This window comes from Dendrobates tinctorius, unplaced genomic scaffold (assembly GCF_039654945.1).
Source record: "Dendrobates tinctorius isolate UK_male_01 unplaced genomic scaffold, ASM3965494v1 ptg000177l, whole genome shotgun sequence".
NCBI classification, from domain to species: domain Eukaryota; kingdom Metazoa; phylum Chordata; class Amphibia; order Anura; family Dendrobatidae; genus Dendrobates; species Dendrobates tinctorius.
Genome location: NW_027361844.1, coordinates 3,665,122 through 3,691,092, shown reverse-complemented (window position 1 = coordinate 3,691,092; position 25,971 = coordinate 3,665,122). Strand labels below are relative to the sequence as shown.

Sequence of the window (25,971 nt, the reverse complement as noted above, 5' to 3'; positions counted from 1 at the left end):
AGGATAATACTTCTTACAGTCTTCCTCTTCTGAGTAGCAGGCAGCTGTGAGATGCTTGGAAGACGCACACCTAGTATGATCTAGTCTAGAGGAGGAGCTTTACTACTAAGAATTTGCAACACATTTTCACTTTCAGTTTCATACATTGTAAGTAGGGGGGTTGGGGCAGCATGAGGCTAACCAAGTATAAGATTAGATAAGGGCAGTGGAGAACAGTGACACACAAGAAGTAAGAAATGTCTCTATCTCCAGCAGAACTGCTTATCACTGTTGTTCATAGTTTGATAGAACATATATATTTGAGTAACATTTATAAAATTCATATGAAAGTTCAATTATGAAATATTAATACATTTTTTTTAAAGTCGGAGTCGGTACATTTCTACCGACTCCGACTCCAACCAAAACTAACTCCGACTCCACGACTCCGACTCCACAGCCCTGGTAAGAATCTTCTTTCTAGGTGGGCTCCCCATCCTTCCCTGCTGGCATCTGTAGTGATGGTCACGCATGGAGACAGGATCCAAGGAACCCCCCGGCTGATGTTTCTGTTGCTGATCCACCATTTCAGAGATTATCTCAGCACCGGAGACGGTCGGAACTTCTTGTCCAGCGAGGACTGCCGTCTGTCCCATTTCGTAAGGATCTCCTTTTGTAGGATTCTTGAGTGAGCCTGGCTCCACATGACACAGGGTATGCATGCGGTTAGGGTGCCCAGGACTTCCATCGCGGTCCTTATCTAAACCTGATGTTTGCCGAACTGCCGCACCTTGTCCATGATGGGCTTCTTCTTCACCTCCGGCAAGAAAGAGACCCTTCTTCTGGAGTCTAGCATTACCCCTAGGAATTTTTTCTTGGTGCTGGGCCGCAGATCTGATTTTTCTCTGTTTAGTATCCAACCTAGGCTCTCGAGGCTGAAAATTATTGAGCTGAGTTGTTCTTTTAATTCGGACGCTGACCGGGATATTACCAAGAAGTCGTCTAAATAAGACACAATGATTATGTCTCTTTGTCTTAAGTCTGCCACGACTTCGGCCACCAGTTTTGTGAAAACATGAGGTGCTGATGCCAGGCCGAACGGAAGAGCCTGAAACTGGAAGTGGTAGTGTTTGCCTCTTTTCTCTAGGGCGAAACGCAGGAACCTCTGCGATTGAGGATGGATGGGAACGTGATAATATGCGTTCTTTAAATCTATAGTGCACATGGACGTGTTCTGGTCTATTAGCGGGATGGCGGTTTTCAGGGACTCCATTCGGAACCTTTTGTAACGAACCCATTGATTCAATAGCTTTAAATTTATGATAGTTTGGCTTTCCCCCGATGGTTTTTTTATTGTGTAGAATAGTGGCCCTGACCTCTCTACCTCTGGGACAGGAATTACTACTTCCGATTTTAACAGGTCTCTTATGTCTGCCCATATAGGGTCTATCATGGCTTCGGAACGGGGTTTTGTAACCACAAATCGTGCTGGAAGGGATCTTGTGAACTCGAGGGTATAGCCCTGGGCAATTGTATTGAGGACCCATGGGTTCTGGGAGATGCGCTGCCATGCCCCTGCAAAGTGTTTTAGGCGCCCCCCTACCGGCATGGCATCATTGCCTTCTGCTCGTGGAACTTTGTCCGGAGCGAGACGGGGGAGCTCTACTTCTTCCCCCCCCTCGAGTACTCCCAGCGAGAAGATTTCCCTTTCCCTCTATATTCCTGCCTCTGGTATGGGCGGGATCTCTGAAAGGGAAATTGCCTTTTTGGTTTTTCCTCTGGAAAACCTTTTGTCGTCGGAGGCACTCTAAAATTTTATCCAAAGCTGGCCCAAATACCTTCCCGCCCGAGAAGGGTATGGAACATAACTTATTTTTAGATTGGTAGTCCCCCGACCAGGTTTTCATCCATATGGCTCGGCGGGCCGTGTTGGATAGGGAATTATTTCTGTCCGCAAACCGTACCGATTCTGCAGAAGCATCTGCCAGAAAACCGGTCGCGATTTTCAACAGGGGAATACTCTCAAGGATATCACCCCTAGGGGTTTTATCCTTTAACTGTTGTTCCAAGTGGTCGATCCATAGGTGCATGGATCTAGCGACCGATGTAGCGGCTATATTTGCTTTTATCACTGCCGCTGAGGCCTCCCAAGCTCTTTTTAAGAGCACGTCGGCTTTTTTGTCCATGGGCTCCTTGAGACTGGAAGAATCTTCAAAAGGAATCAAAGTCTTTCTCGACACCTTGGCCACCGGTGAATCGATCTTAGGCACCTCGTCCCAAGTGCTGATGTCCTCCTGGTTAAATGGAAGTCGCAGCTTAAAGTCTCGCGGCACGATCAGTCTTTTCTCCGCATCTTCCCATTCTTCCAGGATCATTGCCCAGATATGGTCATTAAATGGGAAGACCTGACGAATCCTGGCTCTAAGTCCCCCAAACATTGTGTCCTGGATGGATTGTTCTTTCGGGGTTTCCTCGATCTGCATTGTACTTCTTACTGCCCTGAGCAGCTCTTCCGTGTTCTCTGATGTGAAGAGGTACCTTTTCCCTGTTTCTAGGGGTTCCGAGGTAATCTCGCCCTCTTCCTCCGAGTCCGTGGCCCGTACCTCTTCTTCCGATGATAGGTCGGACTCCCATCTAGGTCTTTTGGACTGGGACCGGCCGGAAGACTGAGTAGGTAGTATTCCAGAGACCGAGGCTTGAACTTCATCTCTGACTACTGCGCGCATCTCCGTGAGAAAGGCTGTCTGCTCGCCTCTGACGATTCGGAGTGTGCAATCCTCGCATAGGGGCTTCTTCCATGCGCGCGGCAGTTTACTGGCACAGATGGGGCATTTAGGTTTGCCTGTCCTGGCTGTTGCTGGCGCTGGTGTCGCCTTATCCTGAAAAGACAGGAGTCCTCCCTTTAAAAAAAAGCTCCTGTCTCCGGCCATCCTGCCCCTGTGCCCTTTACTCACGGACGCTGGTTCTGGCTGGTCACTGGTCCTAGCGTCCATGCTGGCGGCGTTTGACAGAAACTTAGGCGTCTGTCACCTCTCAATCTGCCTGGAGCCGGTGCGCTGGTCTCCCGCTTCCCCCCGCTCTTATCCTACCTTGTCTTGCGCAGGAACGCTGCTTCTGCCGCCCTCTGACGCGTCCTCCGTGCCCCGACCGGAAGTCGTCATCCCTGGGCGCCCGGAAGTGACGCGCCGCCGCTCTGCAATCTGGGCCTCGCGGGAGCCGCGCTGGGGGAAGCCGGGATGAGTCCCGTAGCGACGCTCCATGGGACACCCGGCGGAGAACCCCCCTTAGGGGGGTGCCACTTACATCGTCCGACCCGGAGGAGTTGGCGGTTAGGACCCCGCACCTCCTGGCCCCGGTAAGATTCCTGGCTGTTGCTGTCTTCCTGTATGCCGCGGCTGCGGCGCTCCCGTGCCTGTCCTTACAGGGACAGGAAAAACACTGGAGTGTGGTGTGGGAGGGGACCTTTTAACCTCTCGTGCATTTCCTGTCCCTGGAAGGATGAAAGGACAACCCCCATGGTGCTGTCAGGATAGGACGTCCTGGAAAAACGCTTAAACGCGAAAAAAGCGCTTATGTGGGCACACAGCCTTACAAACCTGTACACATGTGTGATCTCGGTCAGACATAAGATACTCTCGATGTTGGTGTGAAACCAAAGAACGTTGCGTGTTTTCGATGACCTAAAATCCTTGTGTAAGGAAAGTTAATGCCTTACTAACAGAACAAGTATTCAGTAAGGATGGTGGAATGTTTGATCGGGATTTGGAATAAAAAATTCAGAAGTAGATTAAACTCTTACAATGAATGCAAGAGAAGTCTTCACCATCCAAAGACGGCCCCAACTGAAAGATTTACGTAGCATTTCCCGAAAACAATGTAATTTTGGAAACTTTTCTCCAATGGATCACATTCTCTTTTCCTTGCAGCTAGCCATTAGAAAGTGTTGCCTGTTTTGTGACACCCTATATCTGCTATGTTGGACATTCTCAAAGGTGTTCAACTTTTCTTTTGGCTTTCCCACTCTATTCAAGCGGGTAGCTAATAGTCAGCCAACCCCCTCTCAATCCTCCTCATAGTTTCCCCTTTTAAAATAATAATCCCTACAATCACCTCCGGTGTTGGTGCCTTTCCAGTGGTGTCAGCACTGTTTCTCCCAGGGATTGCATGACATTGTCACTTGATCCCTGCTCCCAATCAGAGCTGGCTTTACTCTTTGGCTGTGTCATATACATCCTGATGAAGTTTGAGATCAGAAGCTCTCATTTCCTCCAGATACGTGATTTGTCCTAAGACGGAGATCGTGAAGCCAGCTCTGATTATGTCACGCGATTACCGGTAGAGTCAGTGCTGACACGGATGGAATGGCACCGGAGGTGATTCTAGGTGTGATTTACTTTATGGGGTAAACATAGGGATTGAGAAAGGATTGTCTGCGTAGTGGCTAACCCTTTTAATGGAACTTGAACCAATCCTTCTTTGCTTTTCCATACATCAGGTCCTACCTTAGTAATGTGTACACACCATGCTGTGTAGGTTCTGCAGAAGTACAGGGTGGGATTTGGTCAGACTACTCCTAAATGACTATACATTTGTATTGGTCTGTTTACAAATAATGACATGTATGGTCTTCTAAATCAATGGGTTGTCCCACCAGTATATAGCCCTCTATACATCTTTTGAAAATTTTACCGAAATGATTGTTCACAATGGCCAACGGCAGGCTTCAAGCTACTGTTTGCCTAAAATTGTTAAATCAGGTTGGATTTTTATTCTGTTAGCTAAAACTATATGTATATATTTGGGGTATCACTACCTGGCCCAGGGTCCCACTCTTTTACCTTGGTAAGCACCATCCCTCTATGGCATTTCTTTTTACCATCTTGACTTCTTCTTATGCTGTTACTTCTTTGGGATGGTTCCTGCCATGGATTATCTACTGATATATCAGCACTTTAGGCATCTGATTGCTGGATGCATGGGACTTGTACAATTTTTGTCTCTATATCGTTAGTTTCACGCTAGCATATGGCAGAGCTGCGGAGGGATGCAGACTTCCTCTGTGAAGCTCCGCCCACAGCCGCGCCTTCTCCAATCAGCTCCGTCTACATCGGTATGCGGCCTGCGTACCCTATCTTTAGCATTGGGTATGCAGGCCATGCAGATGTATGCGGATGCCTCCGCAATCGGCGTTTTGACGGTGCGGCGGCCGCAACAAAATCCAACACATTGCGTTCGGCGCAGGTCGCATCACCGTCAAAACGACGCATGCGGAGGCATCCACATACATCTGCATGGCCTGCGTACCCAATGCTAAAGATGGGGTACGTAGGCCGCGTGCCGACATAGGCAGAGCTGAACGGAGGAGGCACGGCAGGGGGCGGAGCTTAATGGAGGAAGTCTGCATCCCTGCGCAGCTCCTCCATACGCTAGTGTGAAACCAGCCTTAGTGAGTGGTGATCCTGGTGTCTGTTTATTCCTGGACTGGACTGTGTCACATTATATTGTTTCTCTTATCTTTTAGGCTGTGTTCACACACAGCGTTTTTTTTAGCTGTTTTTACCTCCACAATATATGTGTATTGCATGATAGGCCAGCCATTTGCCAATTTATATAATTCTGTTCTATTTTACTATTTTTTTTTCCTCTAAACAGTCGCTCTGATCTTTAGTCTGACATGCTGATAGTCATATCTTTTGTATGAATGATCCAGCTTGCAGGTACTCGGCCAACATTCTGGCAAAAATTAATCTTATGTTTATGGCCAGCTATAGACTACTTCTAACCAAAATCTAAGACTCCATTTGAAGTGAATCTGTTACCAGGTCTTTGCTACCCCATCTGAGAGCAGCATGATGTAGGAACAGAGACCCTGATTCCAGCTATGTCACTTACTGGGCTACTTGCTTTCATTTTTATAAAGTCACTGTTTTCTCTGCTGCAGATCTAGCAGTTCTCTGAATGCTGAGCTCTGTATAACCCCGCCCACACTACTGATTGGCAACTTTTTGCCTATGTACAGTGTACACAGAAAGTAGCCAATCAGTAGTGTGGGTGGGGTTATACAGAGCTCATGACCGTAGAGGACTACATGGCAACAGGATTACTAGTCCTCAAATGGTGATCTCCTGCTGACAAAATGGTGATCTCATCAAAACTGCAGCAAGCAGCCCAATAAGTGACACATTGCTGGAATCAGGCTCTCTGCCTCTCTTATACTGCTCTCAGATTACATGGCAAAAACCTTTTGGCAGATTCCCTTTAAGTCTTCAGTTGAGAACATTTTGAAGACTCAGGATCTATTCACACGTTGTGCATTTACAGCAGATTTTCTGCATGGATTAGCCTGGAGAAAACCCAGACGTGTAATAGTTTACCAAAGCGGATACTTCAACAATTCACTTGTTACGGAAAATGTTTGTGTGGCAATCACAGTACATGTAAATATTTTTATGCTAAATTAATTTGGCATCTGAACAAATGCAAAGGGTGAAATCTGCGTAAAAAATCCATGATGATTTTGCCGCAATTTAACGGAGGCAAAATACCCAGCATATCCTCCACAGCTATAATAAAAAGTTTTGTTTTTTTTCAGTATATACAACGTCCTGTAGTAATCCATATAGATGCAGGTGCTATACACAAGACTAATGCACTTGGAGAAGACTTTAATGTATTGGGACATGAAAATATAATTTTGTAATTTAGCATGCAGGGATTAATAGAATTTCTTACATGCCTTACGCTCACCTTGCAGTTAGTTTTGCGGGGTTTTTTTTTGTTCTCTTTTGTTCCAAATCATTAATGGCAAAACAAAAAAAAAATCTCTTGCAGTAGGGTGGCAATGATTTCCGGTCTCGTCAGGATTGTGCTGAATCATTAGGAGCCTCTGGCAGAGAATGAGGATGCATGGATCACTAAGTATACTTTGCCTCAGTCCATCTCTGATAAAAAAAAAACCCTTTAGATCCATTTGTCCAGTTGCAGTAATTTATAGAAGTGGCTGAATGATGATCCAGCCAGATTGGCAAATGAGAAAACCCTGTATACCCCTATTGAAAAGCAGCCATGATGGACAAAATGCAGCAATCTACACAAAATGGGGGTTAGTATTTCTTCTGAGCACCTCTGTCCAGGTAACATCATAGCTGTGCTACCTGTCAGTCGGCACACCAGGGGTAGGCCTGACCTGACTCAGTACAGAGGCATTGGATGTATATCAGTAATATGCAATCAGTCTTAAAGGGGTTGCCTATTACTCAGACAGCCCCTTCTCAACCCCTATGTTTGACCCCAGTAAAATATAACTCTTAGGGCGCAGTCAGACGGCCGTATAACACGGACGACTATCAGACTGCAATGCTTGGACTGGCCGTTGGCTCTCTTGTCACAAGCGTGTCAGCATGTATTACTTTCTTTTTTTTTTTTTTTTAATAATTTTTATTGAAAGAATTTTTTATCATTTTAGTTTTGTTACAAACATCATTAGCAACCTTCACATAAAGAACCACATACAAACATAATAACCGAAGAGTAACACATACATTGTCAGTGTAGCTAACAATCTAGCTCAACTCTGTCCAGTAATTCTCATTCATTATACCTTACAATCAAAATAGTGTGATCATAACTTCTTGTAGAAGACAGAATTCTTATATAACACATTTCTATTATAGGCCTAAATACAGGGTGGGCCATTTATATGGATACACCTAAATAAAATGGGAATGGTTGGCGATATCAGCTTCCTTTTTGTGGCACATTAGTATATGGGAGGGTGACCATGGTGGCCATTTTGGATCCAACTTTATTTTTTCCAATGGGAAGCGAGCCTCTTCTCCCACTATTGACACACTGATAGCAACACCGCAGAAGAAATGCTAGTCTAAGTGAGGTCAAATTCCTTGTAGGAATGCTCGGACCTGACACCCATAATGTGGTGGTGCATATAGAGGGCAACACCTCCTCATGTAGCAATTTCCGATATCCAGTGGCGTTGAGGTTTCCATTGATGAAGAATGGACCCACTATCTATGTACCCCATACACCACACCATACCATCAATTATGGGTGTCAGGTCCGAGCATTCCTACATGAACCGTTTCCTGGAAAGTGGATTGGTCGTCGTGGGACAGTTAAATGGCCACCAAGGTTTCCCGATCTGAAACCCTTAGACTTTTATCTTTGGGGTCATCTGAAGGTAATTGTCTGTGCTGTGAAGATACGAGATGTGCAGCAACTGAAACAACGGATACCGGAAGCCTGTGCTAGCATTTCTTCTGCGGACTTGCTATCTGTGTCAAGAGTGGGAGAAGAGGGTTGCATTGACAATCCAACACAATGGGCAGCACTTTGAACACATTTTATAAGTGGTCATAAACTTGTAAATAACTCATGAAAGAATAAAGTTACGTTAAAACCAAGTACACCATAGTTTTTCTTGTAAAATTCTCAGTAAGTGTGATGTGCCACATGACCCTCTTTTCACTGAAAAAAATAAAGTTGGATCCAAAATGGCAGACTTCAAAATGGCCACCAAGGTCACTACCCATCTTGAAAAGTATTCCCCCCCCCCCTCCCATATACTAATGTGCCACAAACAGGAAGTTGATATCGCCAACCATTCCCATTTTATTTAGGTGTAGCCATATAAATGGCCCACCCTGTATATAACATCACCCAAAACACCTGATAAAAAAATATTCACATATTATAGTGAGGTATCAGGCCCAGCCTCACCCTCCTCTCCGCAGTAGGTCAAATTGCCTCTCCATCATCAATCCTCTTGATGGCATTCCAGAAGTATCCAACCACGGACCTCATATTCTCTCAAATATATTCATTATATTTTGCTTTTTTGTATATACCCTTTTCTAGTCTAATAATATAATTTATCCTATTTTTCAAATGGCTAATCAATGGAGGTAAGGGATTAATCCATTTGGATGCAATGTGTTTTCTGGCCTGGAATACAATGCGTGAAATTCCTGTAGTTACTGGATTAAATTCCATGTCACCCTCTAGTATTCCCAATAGACATTTTTTGGGATCTGGTTGAATAACAATTTTATAGACTTTCTTTATGATAGACAAAACTTTTTTCCAGTATCCTCCCAGTTCCTGACATTCCCACATCATATGTAATAATCCCGCATCATCCATTTTACATCTTGGACACTCCGCATCAGTTCTATACCCTATACTAAATAAGAATCTGGGTGTCTTGTATTTCCTATGCATTAATATAATCTTAGAAAATCACTGCGCCTCATTTAAAGATAATTGAGGTATCAACTCTAATGCCAGACTCCACTGATCTTCTGAAATCGACCCTATATCTTCCTCCCATTTTTGTGTACCTAATGAAAAGAATTTTTTTTTTTTTTTTTTTAAATTACCTTATTTTTCGGACTATAAGACGCACTTTGTTCCTCCCAAATTGAGGAAAACTAGGGGTGCTACCTTATAGTCCGGATGTACCGGCTCTGGCATTGGTGGGGAGGTGGGGGAGCGGTTTCGGCAGAGCAGCGGGTCACAGAGGCAGGAGCCGGCGGCTGCGGCTAACTCCTGTGCCTGCTGCTAAAGAGAAATGAATATTCCCTGCATTCCACTCCCATGGGCATGGAGGGCAATGAATATTCATTTCTTTTTGGCATCCTGGTATGATTGGGCCCCATTCCTTTCCTGGCATGCATGGCCCCATCAGAAAAGATTTAAAAAAACCAAACCATTACTCTTGCCTTCCTCCGCTCCCTCGCAGTGTCCTGCTCTGTTGCTAGCAGCTGCTTAATGCTTGTAAGCTGCACATGGCAAGGACGTCATGCGTTGCTCACAAGTGGAGAACAGCTGCCAGAATACTCACCGGGACTGTTCATCGCAGAGAGCAGTGAGTATTCATTGCTCTTCAGTAGCACGCAGTGTCAGCCACCGGCTTCTTGCTGCTACCGGCGGTCACGTGTGCTGATACTTGAGAGAAATGAATATTAACTTCTCTTGAATAGCGGCACACGTGACCGCCGGCAGCAGCAGGAAGGCTCCGGCTGACTCTGCGCTACTGAAGACTAATGAATACTCACTGCTCTCTGCGATGAACAGTCCCGGTGAGTATTCCGGCAGCTGTGCTCTGGTTACAATCATTAAGCAGCTGCTGGCACCACAAGAGGACACTGTAAGGGACCGGAGGAAGGGAAGGTAAGTGTAATGTTTTTTTTGTAATGTTTTTTTGTTTTGTTTTTTTTTTTTCTGATGGGACCATGCATACCATGATTGGGATGGGGGCCAATCGTACCAGGTTAGGGATTGAGCCATGCATACTTGAACGAGATTGGGGACCCTGCATACAAGTATAGGGATGAAGGCGATCATCCCTGCCAGGATAGGGATGAGGGAGCCATGCATACTAGGATGGGGATGAGGGCCAGGCATACCAGGATTGGGATGAGGGAGCATGCATACCTTGATGGGGATGAGGGGGGCCATGCATACCAGGATAGGGATGAGGGAGCCATGCATACCGGGATAGGGATGAGGGAGCCATGCATACCGGGATAGGGAGAAGGGAGCCATGCATACCTTGATGGGGATGAGGGAGCCATGCATACCATGATGGGGATGAGGGAGCCATGCATACCTTGATGGGGATGAGGGAGCTATGCATACCATGATGGGGATGAGGGGGGCCATGCATACCATGATGGGGATGAGAGGGGCCATGCATACCAGGATGGGGATGAGGGGGGCCATGCATACCAGGATGAGGATGAGGGCCAGGCATACCAGGATGGGGATGAGGGGGACCATGCATACCAGGATGGGGATGAGGGGGGCCATGCATACCAGGATGGGGATGAGGGGGGCCATGCATACCAGGATGGGGATGAGGGGGGCCATGCATACCAGGATGGGGATGAGGGGCCATGCATACCAGGATGGGGATGAGGGGGGGGCCATATTTACCAGGATAGGGGATATTAAGTAAAGAATTGACCACATTTTTTGTTTTTTTTCTTAATTTCTTCCTCTAAAACCTAGATGCATCTTATAGTCCGAAAAATACAGTATTTAGAAAAAGTCTGTAAATATCAGAAATACAGCCCTCTTGGTATTTCCTTTTTCCAATACCAGATTAATAAAGGAATTATCTATCAGCGAAGGCCTTTTTTCACACTTCAGTTATTTGTGCTCAGTTGAAATCCGCCGCTGAAAAAAACAAACTGATCCGTTTCGAAACAAATGGAGGTCAGCGGACCAAAGTTGCAAAGGGCTTGAAATTTAAAGGAACCGTGGTCTGGAAAAGAGGAGAGAGAGAATATTTTTACGCCGCTGACAGATCGGTATTCAGGGTTAAAATGCTTCTCTGAGTAAATCTTCCGGGCATGCGTGCTTGCAAACAGCGGACCATCGCTATAAAAAATTGTTTCAAAGTCCGTCTGCTCCGCCCGGGATCCGCTACGATTCAAATGGATTCGTCCAAAAACGGATGCAACGGACGACCGTCAGTCAAAATCCGCCGCTAATGTAAGTCTATGGGAGAAAAACAGGATCTGCCAAAAAAGGGGCGGATCCGTTTTTTTCTAAAACTGGTGGATTTTGACTGACGTAAAAAAACTGAAGTGTGAAAAAGGCCAAAGGAGTCAATTTTATTTGTGCATTTAATGAGTGCCTTAGCTGCAAATACTGATAGAGGAGATTGTCAACCCAAATTCCTCCTTCAGTTGATGAAATGATTTTAGTATTGCATTACATAATATTTGTTGTACCATAAGTATTTCCTTATCCATCCAGTTCCGAAATCCCTCTAGTTTATAGAGCGCTACATATTTTTTTATTAAACCATATAGGCGTCTATTCATTAGTTTCCTATTCCCATTAAATGTTTACCTCTATCCCACTCCTTATAGAGTAACACTAGTGTTGGGCATATTGATTTCTTATCCACAACGTTACTTAGTTCCACCAGATGGATAGGGATATTCCATGGTGTCCCTGAGGTAATCGGCTTCATAGCGCTATTTGTATTTTCGGTACTATTCCAGCTGCTAAAATGCTGTAGTTGTGCTGCAACATAATATATTAACGCATTGGGGACGGCCAGGCCACCAGAATCCTTGTCCCTTTGTAAGTGCTCAAATTTAATTCTTGCAGATTTTTTTCCAAATGAGAGAGTGAAACATACTATGAATTTTCTGAAAATAAGAACTAGGGATCCATATAGGGGCATTATTCAGAATATATAGAAGTTGGGGCATCAGTATCATTTTTAACAAGTTTCCTCTCCCCACAGCTGATAGTGGTAGTCTACACCATGTTTCTATTTTCCTTTTAAACCTTTCCAGAAGAGGGTGTAAGTTCAGGGATATATAATCCTGAGGGTTTTTTTGTAATATTTATATCAAGGTATTTAAATTCCTCCACTATTTGTATCGGAGTATGTTCCAGTATCACCGAGCTAGGGGGATTATCAATTGGTAGAAGAATTGCCTTATCCCAATTAATTGATAGGCCTGACCATTTACCAAACTCTTCGATGATAGTCATAATAGGGTCAATAGATTTCTGGACATCACCTATGTATATCAACAAATCATCTGCATACAGGGATACCCGTTCATCGAAATTACTGTATTCAAAAGTCAAAACCCACTATATCCGGGTTGGAACGTAACATGCAGGCCAAAGGTTCAATGGACATTGCGAAAAGAAGGGGAGACAATGGACATCCTTGCCGTGTACAATCATATCGGATAAAAGACCATTGGTTCTTATTTTAGCATGAGGCCCAGAGTACAAAAGTTGTATATATGATAAAAATTTAGGACCCACCCCCAATGGTTTAAGAACCTCCCACAGGTATCTCCACTCCACGCTGTGGAACACTTTAGCAGCATGTATTTCTATGCAGCTGTCATGCTGCGGTGAGGAGAGCTGCCGGCCAGTCCGTGCACAGCGATGCATTGTTGTGCTGATGTACAGTGCACACTCGGATGGTGATGTATCAGGCAGCCATGCCTTTGCAACATCTGAAGAGCACAGAAAGAATGAAACTGTCTGGATCCAACCGTCGGGTCAGCTTCAGAGCAGCCCTTACAAGCTTTATTGGAAAGGGCTAGTAAGGGCTGCACTGCTCACCTAGGAGACCAGCCACTGCTGTAGAGGCAACCTAGGCAATTAGCAGGAAGCGATCCTATAAATCAGGGGTGGCGAATCTCAGGCCCCAGGGTCATTTACGGCCCTCGATGACCTTTTGTCAAGCCCCCGAGCAGATTCTCAGGAACCGCATTCTTTGGCAGGGAGCTATATTTTGATTGCCACAATCTCATTAATTTCTTCTTGCTCTGTTAGCACACACACGCAGTGTTTACTACTGAACATTGAAGGGCATGCAATGAAAGATTAAGTCATGAAACCAGTGCCAGAGTCAGGATGTACTTTGTGGGCGGAGTTTGTATGGCCCCCGAAGGATGGTATAAATATCCAAATGGCCCTTGGCAGAAAAAAGATTCCACACCCCTGCTATAAATCCATCCTTTCTTGAGAACCGAGAGGATTTTTAATATGAAGATAATTGCAAAGTTGTTTATTTTTACAAGATTTTTGCAATTTTACCCATTATGGAACTTGAGAATGGCCCATTTACTATTAATGAATGTTTTTAGTAGGTATGCTCTGGCTCTATTCACGTCTGCACCACTGATTCTTCTAAAAGTATAAACCATACGACACTGCTGGACCCCAAGACGTAACAGGCACCATCTGTGGGACTGACTTCATAGACTTAAGTGGGGTTCATAATTTTGCCGAGAAAAAATAAACACACATGCAGCTTTATTTTTTTTGGTCATATATGAGTGAACCTTCTACAGAGCCTATGGTGGCTGGCGTCGCGGTGGCAGGCTATAAAAAAATTCATGACAATTTCACAGCATTCTGACCTGTGGGTTTTTCGGGGTCAGGTGTGAAGGAGGCTTAAGCGATAAAACGCCAGTGTTCAGAGCACCCGGATAGCAGGGATGGGAGGAACACACATTGCTGCACATCATCAGTTACTTGGGAATAGGAAGCTGTCACCGGCTGTAGTTTTTCCATTTCAGACCTGGACATTAAACACTTTTTTGGGGGTGATTGGTTTTGGACCGGTCCATCTCTTAGGTCCATTGAAAATGAATTACACTTTTTATTTGTGTGTACTTCCAGCTTATACTTTTGGGTCCAATTTGGAAATGTACTGCTGTTTTTACTTTATGAACTGGCGAAAATTATGTAATTGCTTAAAAATTAAAACGACAGTTACTCTTTATGATGCATAGAAATAAGCGACTTTGTAATGCATCTTTTGTCTTAAACTTCTTCCCTTCTTCTCCGGAATGGACCGTTTACACTTAATTCATCGGTAAAATCTGTGTTCAGTGAAAACACATTTTCCCATTACTGATATCAGAGATGATAGTTGGTGTTTTTCAGTCTATGGGAGAGGAGCTAGAGGAACCCTGACATTCTGCTGCAGGTTTTCCTGAAACATCAGTTACAGTTCTCCATAGAATCTTGTGAGCACCAACTGCCATCTCCTCTCTCCGTAATGGGACAATCTGGAAAACTGCGTTCATGGAGGACAGATTTTATCTGTGAATTGAAAATTTTGAGAATGAAAGCAGGATAAAGAAGCTGATTTTTCTCTGATTTTAAGAGATCATTTTGCATATTCACATTACGATTTATGGAGAAAATAATATATAACAATAATCTCTATTTAATAAGTTGTGTCTCAACTTTACTACATTGCTGTACACAGCTACTCCCTGTACCGGCCATAGCAGTATCTGGAGGTGGAAATAATAGCGTAATCTAGTTATGAGGTGACAGCAACAGATTACTCTATGTAACCGGTGGAGAATCCTCTACTTTCTTAGCTGTATCGGCCATGTTTACAAGTGTTTCACAAATCATTGCTCATGGTGTATATTGGATTTTTGCACGTTTCTTTGGCCTTTGCATCCAATGCTCGTCCTTCTTTTTCTCTTTTTTCCGTCCGCGAAGATCTCCTTTCAGTCGGCCTCATGTATATTTAAAATGTTCTGCTGTATCTTTCTTTTTCGGAGCCTCTTCTCCTGTGCCAAGGGTAAACAGTTTAACCCCGTACATTCATACTCTTTAATATCATTCACGTCACTGGTGGACAGATGTGCCTTTCACCAACTAGGAGTATAAAAAGCACAAGCGAGCGCGCTGTCAGTATATAGGTCATTAACAAGTCCAAAGTGTTTCAGAACTGTTTAAGTTAAAAATAGGAACTTGTAAAAGCATGAGACAAGCCAAGCATTCAGTCGTGGATATGCAAATCCTGTCAGTTTCCTGAAAAACCACTTCACCAGTGAGCTGAACACCAAACTGAAGGAAGTGGGGAGAGAGAACATGCCGGTGTCTGGGGGTCCAGCTCACCCAATGTTATGCAGTTTTTTATTTTTATTTTTTATTTTCTTCAAGACATTTCTAAACCCTTTTAGAGATGAGATCTAATTCCTTGTCATAGCTCGGCTGTCCTTCACCCCAGGGATAATGACCTGTATATTTATATATCCTGGCAGAGTGGCTTGCAGGCACCAAGGTCCCACCATCCCTCTTTTCCTATGCCGCTGATTAGATTGGTTGATGTGAACAATATCTTGCATTAATTTCTAGGTTTAAAAATAAGTATTCAATATTTGTTTTTTCTCCTTATAGTAAGGCTTTATTATTTTTTTTTGTTATTGTTATTATTATTATTATTATTATTATTATTATTATACAATTTATAGCTCCATTTATTCCATGGCGCTTTACATGAGAAAGGGGCAAATATAGACAAGTACAACAAACATGAGCAAAACAAGGCTCACACAGGTACAGAAGGAGAGAGGACCCTGCCCGCGAGGGCTCACAGTCTACAGGGGATTGGTGAGGATACACTAGGAGAGGGTAGAGTTGGTCGTGCGGCGGTTCAGTAGACTGAGGATCACTGCAGGTTGCAGACTTTTCGGAAGAGGTGGGTCTTCAGGTTCCGTTTGAAGGTCTCCATGGTAGGCGAAAGCCTGACTTGAAGAAGGCTATATCTAAATACACCCTTCCCTTCGTAGTGGAAGCCAAGACATTGTTGGTTCCAAGATGTGAAAGATGCACTAGACCCCATTAGTTTAATGAGGTCTATCAAGGTCAATTGAGGCTTATGGATTTTGATTCCCAAGAATAATGATGATGACGCTTTACTGTTTAAATTGATAGAAACATTGAGATACCCAAGATGATAGTGATGCCTCATAGAAATGCTAAAATGAGGGGAGATGGTTACTGAGTAGGGACGAGTGAATTGATTGTCCAGTGGCCATGTCCGTATTCTGTGGTCACTGGGTGGGAGCCCTGCGTACCACCTCTGACGTGCCATGCCTCTTCTGATTTGTAGGCCTAGCGCATCATCATTGTGTGGTGTGATGAACGCATAACGTCAGTCCAAGCCTACTAGTCTGAGAAGATGTCAGGTAGGAGTCCGTTCACAGGGCTCTTGTCCAGTGGCCATGAAATACTGACATGGCTGCTGGGCCAGCGCATCAATTTGCTCATCTATTTCTAATCTACTTTTTTTTTCTGAAAAGATCATCTGTTAGGTTTTTTATGTTCTGGACAAGTGTTCGGAATAAACAACTGTTTCTCTCTTTGTTAGTAAGAGAGCAGTGGACGGGGTAAGAAGATGCTGGGATCTGAACGTGGAGTAGTGGAAGAATGGCTCTCGGAATACAAGGTGATTTCATTATCGGGAAGCTCTGCTGGAAGGCTGTAAACTTAACCCTGTTTCTGATATCTTCTCTCCTCTAGAATTGTATAGTTTGTTTTAAAAATTTCTGGAAAACTCTTATTTGTACGGTAACTGCTGCAATGAAGGCTAAAAAAGTTTATTAAAACCTGATGAGTTAAGCGTCGCCTCCTAAAAGAGCATGCTGCTAGTGCTTTAGTATTGCCGGTGTCACCAGTGTTATACATTAGAATTTGGTCTGTTTCTTCATTTTTACCAGAGGTGATTTTCACGGATGAATAAAAAAATAACTGACAAAGTTTCTATTATACTTTATGATGTTAAACACGGACAGCACACTGGTGCCTAAGGGGTATTCCCATCTCTAAGATCCTATCCCAATATGTAGTAGGTGTAATAATAATATTAGCAGATTCCTTGGGTATCCATGGTTACTACCACTCAGTGACATTTACCTGTTAGTGTTCCTAACAATGGATACCTAAGCTACTTCAATGCCCTGCACATGGGGTAAGCAACATAGCAAATCAGTAGAACTATACTACATTTATAATTGGAGGTATTTGCTAATATTATTATTACATGTGCTACATATAAGATCTTGTAAATCGGAATACACTCTTAACTTCTATATTAACAAATTGGCAAGATAAATTCCAATGAATTTATCCAGAATTAGAAATGCGTGCTTATGCTCATACTCCTTTAGCATATTATTCACAAGATACCAGGACTCTTCTGTAATGTTTTTTAAAGGGAACCTAACAGCGGGTACACCCCAATCTATCCACGGGCAGCACGTTCCGGCCCTGGCTATATGATCTCAGCTGGGTATGCCGCTGCCATGAAGTCAACCATACCTAGCCGAGATTCAGCCAGTGTCTGATACTATCCTCCCGGTCAGGCAGCATGTATCAGTTGTCAGGTTCCCTTTAAGTGCTTGATTTGCTGATGTTTTCACAACCTTGTGCAAATGTATTGGGAATTTTCTGCACAGATTTCCTGCTACATGGCAGAGAGAAGTTCACCACGTGAATAAGAACCATACGAATTTCAGTTGAAAAAGCTGAGGATTATCCCCAATGAATGGCAATGGGACTAATCCTTATAGTTGATGCAGGGAAAGAGAAAAGACGTGTAATAAAAATGCATTCCTTTTGTGATAAGAAACTTTGTAATATATTTTATCTAGTTTTATACTATTAATTTATGGCAGAAAAACCCTGAAATGATAGGGTGCATTTACACTGCTCATTAAACAGGCTGCCGATCACCCAATAAAACACTCATTCATCAGGTGAAATGATGTTTTGTGCCGCACATCATCCTGTGTATACTGGACTCGTACTATCGAGCAATGGCATTCTATGTGCGCAGATCTACAGTGTTTATTACAGATCGTTCAGCGCACATCATTAAACGGGCCATTGAATGGCCGCCGATCCATAAAAATGTACCGTTAAAGGGAATCAGTCACCCCATTTTTGATCTATGAGCTGCGGCCACCGCCATCAGGGGCTTATCTACAGCATTCTGTAATGCTGTAGATAAGCCTCCGATGTAACCTGAGAGATAAGAAAGACAAGTTAAATTATACTCACCGGGGGGCGCAGTTGGGAGCGGTAGGTGTCGGAGTCCGGCGCCTCCCATCTTCTAGTGATGATGTCCTCCTTCTTACTTCTGCCTCGGCTCCTGCGCAGGCGTACTTTATCTGCCCTATTGAGAGCAGAGTAAAGTACTGCAGTGCGCAGGCGCTGGGAAAGGTCAGAGAGGCAGAAGTAAGAAGGACGTCATCGCTAGAAGATGGGAGGCACCGGACTGCGACACCCATCGGACCGGACCACCAGGTGATTATAATCTAACTTGTTTTTCTTATCTTTCAGGTTACATCGGGGGCTTATCTACAACATTACAGAATGCTGTAGATAAGCCCCTGATGGCGGTGGCCGCAGCTTATAGAGCAAAAATGGGGTGATAGGTTCCTTTTAAATGCCACAAGTTGCCACCTTTACTCTTCAGTGTTTGGCCGTGAGTCCACCATATACACCTGTTGTATGTTGCATGCATCATAAACACATTTTATTGTTTAGCAATTTTTTTTTTAAAGCATGAATCTGAATTTTATCATAAATGTTAAAATAAACTGATTTCTTTTTGGTCCTTAACAGGTATTACCTGAAACGCAGCTATCTGCTTATGCTGCAACTCTCCATCGCAAGAAAAGTCTAGTGTCTGCCCTGTACAAAGTCATTCAGGACCCAAATAATGAGGTAATAATGTGAGAATGAACGTTTCTTCAAAGTTTACGCATTATATACAGTGTAATAGTCACTGGTGCCCAGCACCTGTTATATCAGTGACTTTTCTTAGACTTCTGCACTCTGTGAATAAATTGACAATTGAATGTTTTTTCTTTTGGAAATTGATTGTATCCCAACAGCCTGACAGTGTAGATTCAGCACTGATCGAGGCTGACTGTATAGGAATGGGAAGGCCCAAATGTCATATATGTATGTACAGGAGGAGTAACAGAGGAAGGGCACCATGGAGGGATCTAGAAGTCTCTTCTACAAGATTCTTATTTGCTTCTAGTCAGGGAAGACCATTCATGGATGCAAACGCTATATGCACTTGGTCCTTGTGAGGAAGTTGCTTGATTCATTTCACTTAGTGGGCATTGCCTAGACTGGGCTACAACCTATCAATTACTCATCTGAAAGCAGCATTAGCCCTTTGTGCGTTTGCACCAACTGGGTGTAAACAAAAATGTTTTTGTTAACTGACAGAAAATCAGGATCTTGAAAATACCTTATGTTGGATTTCATCTTTCTCATTGGGTGAAGGAGAGGCACCTAAAACAATACTTCACAAGTTAATATGGTTGAAAAAAGGCAAATGTCCATCAACTTCAACCGAGAGATGGGAAAGTACAAAGGGAAGGCGCAATGCATGATCCAGTCCGCCCCTAAAGAGTTGATCTTTCTAATCGTTCTTTCCTGATCCCGATTGTCCATCTACTAAACCAAATATTCAGAAAAGAATACATTTACATAAATTTGGGGACATGATGGTCAGTCGGTGCTCTCGTTCATTGGCCCAGGCTTGGACCAGGGCTCATCTCACTGAATGCCCGCACTCCTTCCCCGTGGGCAGAATACTACTCAGACAACACAGGATGAGGGTAAAACAGTATGTCAATACTTGATTGAACCACCAACAGACAATAACCTATAGAATGGTCCCAACAAGAATACAAGCTGTTGCAAATTACAGAATCTCACCTTTCTGCTGGCTCGCCAGGATTAGAGCAACTGCAACTTTAAGGTTTCCAGGGCCAACTATCCTAACCAGTGGCACTCCACTTTGGGTGTGCACCCACAATGAGGGGGTAGCGGCAAGCTTTGGAAGCTGACAGTCCATTGAGCTACGTGGCTAGGTGACCTGATTGTCCCAACCTGACTTCTTTGAACATCTGCATGGGGCCAGGAGACCTGAATGTCCCAACCTGGCTTCTCCAAAAGTCTCCATGAGTTCAGTGATGGTCAATGGAGAGGATCTGTATTCCTCCAATTGGGGTCATGGTCCCCTAAGCTGTCGTCGTCCCCTTAGCTGTCGTCCTGTAGAGTGTCTCACATCTATATTGCTCAGGTTGGAGCCATGGAGCATTGGCTACTCTCATGTAGAGTCTCTCTGGGAACAGAGGCAGATCCCCTTTATTACTTCATAACTGTCCTGCAGGTAATAAACGAATTTAAAAAAAAAATAACTGTCCTGCAGGCCATCATCCACAGGTCAGGAGGAAGGTGGGATGAGGTCATCTCTCCTTGTTAGAGTATTCAATCTAAGCTCCGCCTACGGACGTATGACGCTGCATGCGTCCTGCGTCCCCTATCTTTAGCACTGGGGACGCAGGCCGTGCGCAGGCATGCGTTTGGCTGCGCCTGCGTCCTTTTGATGCGCCGACTAGCGCCAAACGCAACAGGTTGCAATTTGGTGCGCACGGCGCAGCGTCAAAAGGACTCGTGCGCCGCCAAACGCATACCTGCGCACGGCCGGCGTCCCCAGTGCTAAAGATAGGAGATGCAGGACGCATGCAGCGTTATGCGTCAGTAGGCGAAGCTACTGGTGGAGGCACGACAGGGCTTAGCGGCGGCCGTGGGCAGGCCGCCGCTGCGGCCTTAAATGCAAATGTGAAACTAGCCTTAAGGCCCTTTTACATTTAGCGATGCACCAGCGATCCGACCAGCGATCCGACCCAGTCAGGATCGCTGGTGCATCGCTAAATGATCGCTAGTGAGCTTTCATACAGAAAGATCTCACAGCGATGCAGCAGCGACGCAGAGAACGATACTCACCTTTCACACACAGCGATCCAGACGTCCTCCCGCCCGCCTCCACGCGTTGCTCGTCGTCACAGCAGGAAGTCTCAGCAGGAAGCGCCCGACGAGAAATGGAGCCGGACATTCTCGCGCGATCAGCGATGGACAGCGGGGGAGCCGGTCGCTGGTAAGTATCACACATAGCGATATCGCTAGCAATATCGCTATAACGTCACAAAACCAGTGACGTTTTAGCGATATTGCTAGCGATATCGCTTAGTGTAAAACCCCCTTTAGTTGCAACAAATATCAACTCAAGAGTCAACTTTCAGGCTCGTTTGAACAATGCCATATCTCTTGGCCCACTGAAGAAAAATGTTTGGCCTATTTAAGAATAAATGCTGTGTCATCACAATAAACACAAGTAATTTTCTCCTAAAAAGAATCAATGGTTCCTGCTGTGACCAGCTCCAGAGGTAAACTATTCCACAGAGTAACCGTTCTCATTGTATAGAAGCCCTGTCTCCACTGGAAATTGAACCTTTTTTTCCAGTCAGATTGTGACCCCCCAGTGTTTTACAGCAGTCAGCTTTTGGCCATACTTTTATGTATGGACCATTTAGGTTAATGTACGAATTAATCATGTCTCGCCTTAGTAGTCTCTTCTCAAGGCTAAATAAATGCAATCCTTTTAATCTTTCCTAATAATCAATATTCTCCGTGCCCCTGATCAGTTTTGTGGCTCTTCTTTGTGCTTTTCTGACTCCAGCACATCCTTTCAATGAACCCATGCCTAGAACTGAACTGCATATTCCACATGGTGTTGCACTACTAGTAATATTACATCCTTGTCCCATGAGTCCAAGCCTATTTTAATACATGACAGTTGGCAATAGAAGTTGCTGATTGACATTGTGCTTTTATTTAGTTTGAGTTTGCGATACATAAGTACACCCAGCGTCTTCTTTACATTGTCTATGAGGATGTTGTGGTTTTGTTAGCAACTGTCTTATCTGAAGGAACATTCCCATTTGTCCTCTGATTCACCTTGTTGTTTTTGGGTTGCAGTTAGTTATCTGTTGAGGAAGTGCTAGGTCCATTAATGTAACCTCTCTCAAATTAATTTACTTAGTGGGAAGATAAATGGAATGAAATGTCCTTTTGTTAATGAGTTGAGTGTCTAAAATAACCTTTCCGATTAGAATGGTCTCACATTCCCAAATCAAATGCTGACTAGATAGAAGTAGACAAGAATATTACATTATGATCGAGCCCGTGCAGCCCTCAGCTTTGACACCTTCTGCCTGCTGGTATAGATGCCCGATGGGAGAGCGCAGGTCATTAACAAAGGCATTGAAATTACTTTGATATTTTATCAATGAAGCCAGAGAGCAGATAAGTAATTATGTTCACAGGCAAATTCATTACATGGCAACATAATTGCCTCGAAGAGCTCTATGGATGAGAACTCTCTGATGGAGCGGAGATAACAGGCGAGCGAGATGTTTGTTATACGGTACAGATAAGCTGTGCCCTTGAGCGTTTTATAGCAATAATATAGATCACATGGGCGTCCTTCTCTACTCTAATTTTGCCTGCCTGTCGCGGAGATCTTAACAAATTATTTGGCATATTTTGCATTAATTTTCATTGTGTCCAAGTAAGCGTTAACTGGGAGCTTTCACTGGGGGCATGTCCTTCTTACTTCTGTATGATATTGCTCAATCATAAACAGTCAATAACTCATGGTCTGGGAGTAAAGCACAGATGACCAACACCTTTCAGATAAGATCAAGGCAGTCAGTGTGGGGAAAAAGGCAGCAAAGCTGAGTTTAGTTGAGTCACATTACAAATCCTTCTATCAGCTCTCCTCCTCTCATAGCACTGTCACCTCTGCTGTACTACCCGCACACTGCCTGTCTGTAGATGTGTCGGTATAACACTTATGTATGTTGTGCTTAGAGCAACTTATTCTTGCTCTGCAGTGGGAGCAGAGCAGGGAGCCCTCACACATGAGTATCCTGTTTAAAGCCATTGTAGGGCGTGTTCTGTTTCTTTGTGTTTCTGCCTGCTTATGATTGGGCACCTTCCTACCTTCCTTCAAAGGGAAGAAGTACACGCCCCAGTGAAAACTCTGATAACGTCCACTTGGACTTAACAAAAAGTTAACCTAAATATTTTGATTGCTAGTCTTTTGAATAGAGAGTTGAAATTTAAAAAAAAAAAAAAAAATATATATATATATATATATATATATATATATATATATATATATATATATATATATATATATATATATATTTTCCCGTCTCCCATGACGGCACACAGAGAGCGGATCCGCCCAGCCAGGACTGGAACTCTACTGAAGATAAAAGGGGCGGTACCTCTCCCTCGCTTCAGTTGGGTTTCCTGTCCTGACAGGGACCCGTGTGCTGAAGACGGCGTGTCAAGATGTCTGTACCTGCCCACCCCCGTGCCAGCGTGGAAGATCAGGCAGAGTCTGTGCGCTGGGCGTGGAAGCGCCGTCCGCGGGTCCCCCGGGAGCTCAGCGTCCGAGCGGGCGTCAGCGCAGCACGGTCAGGGGTCCAGGGGCTCTTCCGTGGCTGCCGCGCCGCCCCCCCCCCTCTGCCGATGTCCAGGAGCTCCAGGAGGGGTGGCCGTTCCTGGATCGCGCCCCTCTGACGTCACGCGCAAGGCACGCTGGGAATGGGCGTGCCCGTGTGACGTAGGGGGCGGCACCGGGATCCAAGATGGCAGCGCCCTTGGGGAAAACGCTGGCCGGCAAAAGATCATCCCGGCGGCATGGCAGGAGGGGTGAGGGGCTGTGAATGGGCACCGGAGGAGTCTTGAGAGCGCAGTGGATCCCTCTCGGATAGAGGGATGACCACAGAAGACGCACTCATGCCCAGAAAGCTTCACAAGGGAAGTGGGGTAAGAGAGCAGCGACAGCAGCAGCAAAAGCTCTTGCCAGATGCAGTGCCGAGCCGCCAGCATTCCAGAAGTAGCCGTTCAAGTGGTGGGAGCGGCAGTTGTAAACACGACCGGCATGACTTTGAGACGTCCAGAAAAAGCGTCACGAGTGCATCTGAGGAGCCTCCGAGATCGGTACCCTTGATTGACAGCGGTGGTGAGTGATCTACGTGAATGTCACCCTTATGGTAACGGGGTTCCAATTTTTCTGTTTGATCACAAGGGGTTGCTAGCGGCAAAAATAGAGCATGCACCCTATGCAGACAGCCGCTGGCAGGTCAGGGCAGAAAAATCTCTGCGCTGACTATAAACAAAGCCATACGGGATGAAATCCCTGATTTGGTGACTAGCCTTAGGGCTATAATACAAGAGGAGGTGAAAGGCTCCCTAAAGGCAGCCCTTAAAAGGGCGAATAAAAGAAGCCGTACAAGGGACTCAGAGGCCTCGCTAGTGCAAAAAGGCCGTGAAAAATCCCTGTCCCCCCTCCACCTCCTCTTCCTCTACTCAGTCCTCAGAAGCCTCCTCAGACAGAGATATAGGGGGCCGTCCGTGTTTCCAAAACAGAGGACGTGGAAATGCTGGTCAAAACTGTCAGGTCTACAATGGGCCTTAAGGAGTAAAAGTCTCCTAAATCATGGGAGGAGGTTATGTTTGAAGGACTGGAGGAAAAGGGAAAAAAAAAAAAAAAACGCACCTTCCCTGTAAATGATAAGATAAAGGCCTTAATTGACAGGGAATGGGCAAAACCCTGAGAGGTCGGGTGCCTTACCTTCTATATCAAAAAGGTGGTACCCATTTAAAAAGACTCAGAAACCCGGGAAAAAAATCCCAAAGATTGATGGTGCCGTAGCTAAATCCTCAAATTAAAAGTATTTCTACCATTGGAGGACTCTGGCGTGCTGAAAGACCCGCTTGATAAAAAAGCAGATGGTTTCCTGAAGCATATCCAGGAAGCATCGGCAGGTGGTTAAAAAACAGCAATAGCTGGTACTTGTACTGCTCGTGCCCTCATAGCCTGGCTACACAAATAGAGGACCAGATCAGGGATAAAGTTCCTAGGGACGAAATACAGTGGGGCAAAAAAGTATTTAGTCAGTCAGCAATAGTGCAAGTTCCACCACTTAAAAAGATGAGAGGCGTCTGTAATTTACATCATAGGTAGACCTCAACTATGGGAGACAAACTGAGAAAAAAAAATCCAGAAAATCACATTGTCTGTTTTTTTTTTCATTTTATTTGCATATTATGGTGGAAAATAAGTATTTGGTCAGAAACAAAATTTCATCTCAATACTTTGTGATATATCCTTTGTTGGCAATGACAGAGGTCAAACGTTTTCTGTAAGTCTTCACAAGGTTGCCACACACTGTTGTTGGTATGTTGGCCCATTCCTCCATGCAGATCTCCTCTAGAGCAGTGATGTTTTTGGCTTTTCGCTTGGCAACACGGACTTTCAACTCCCTCCAAAGGTTTTCTATAGGGTTGAGATCTGGAGACTGGCTAGGCCACTCCAGGACCTTGAAATGCTTCTTACGAAGCCACTCCTTCGTTGCCCTGGCGGTGTGCTTTGGATCATTGTCATGTTGAAAGACCCAGCCACGTTTCATCTTCAATGCCCTTGCTGATGGAAGGAGGTTTGCACTCAAAATCTCACGATACATGGCCCCATTCATTCTTTCATGTACCCGGATCAGTCGTCCTGGCCCCTTTGCAGAGAAACAGCCCCAAAGCATGATGTTTCCACCACCATGCTTTACAGTAGGTATGGTGTTTGCTGGATGCAACTCAGTATTCTTTTTCCTCCAAACACGACAAGTTGTGTTTCTACCAAACAGTTCCAGTTTGGTTTCATCAGACCATAGGACAGTCTCCCAAAACTCCTCTGGATCATCCAAATGCTCTCTAGCAAACTTCAGACGGGCCCGG

The 25,971-nt window shown here is 44.6% G+C and overlaps 1 protein-coding gene across 4 annotated transcripts in view; it reads left to right on the top strand.

Annotated features, from left to right (window-relative positions):
- Nucleotides 1-25,971, top strand: part of HYCC2 (hyccin PI4KA lipid kinase complex subunit 2) — a 152,232-nt gene that overhangs the window by 71,939 nt on the left and 54,322 nt on the right. For 3 of the 4 annotated variants that reach the window (XM_073551470.1, XM_073551473.1, XM_073551472.1), the window contains 2 exons: nt 16,667-16,744; nt 18,925-19,026. In XM_073551470.1, coding sequence (XP_073407571.1) covers nt 16,694-16,744; nt 18,925-19,026 — 153 coding nt within the window. In that variant the 5' untranslated portion in view covers nt 16,667-16,693. The remainder of the gene's footprint in view (nt 1-16,666; nt 16,745-18,924; nt 19,027-25,971) is intronic. The other variant, XM_073551471.1, reaches the window with a different exon arrangement.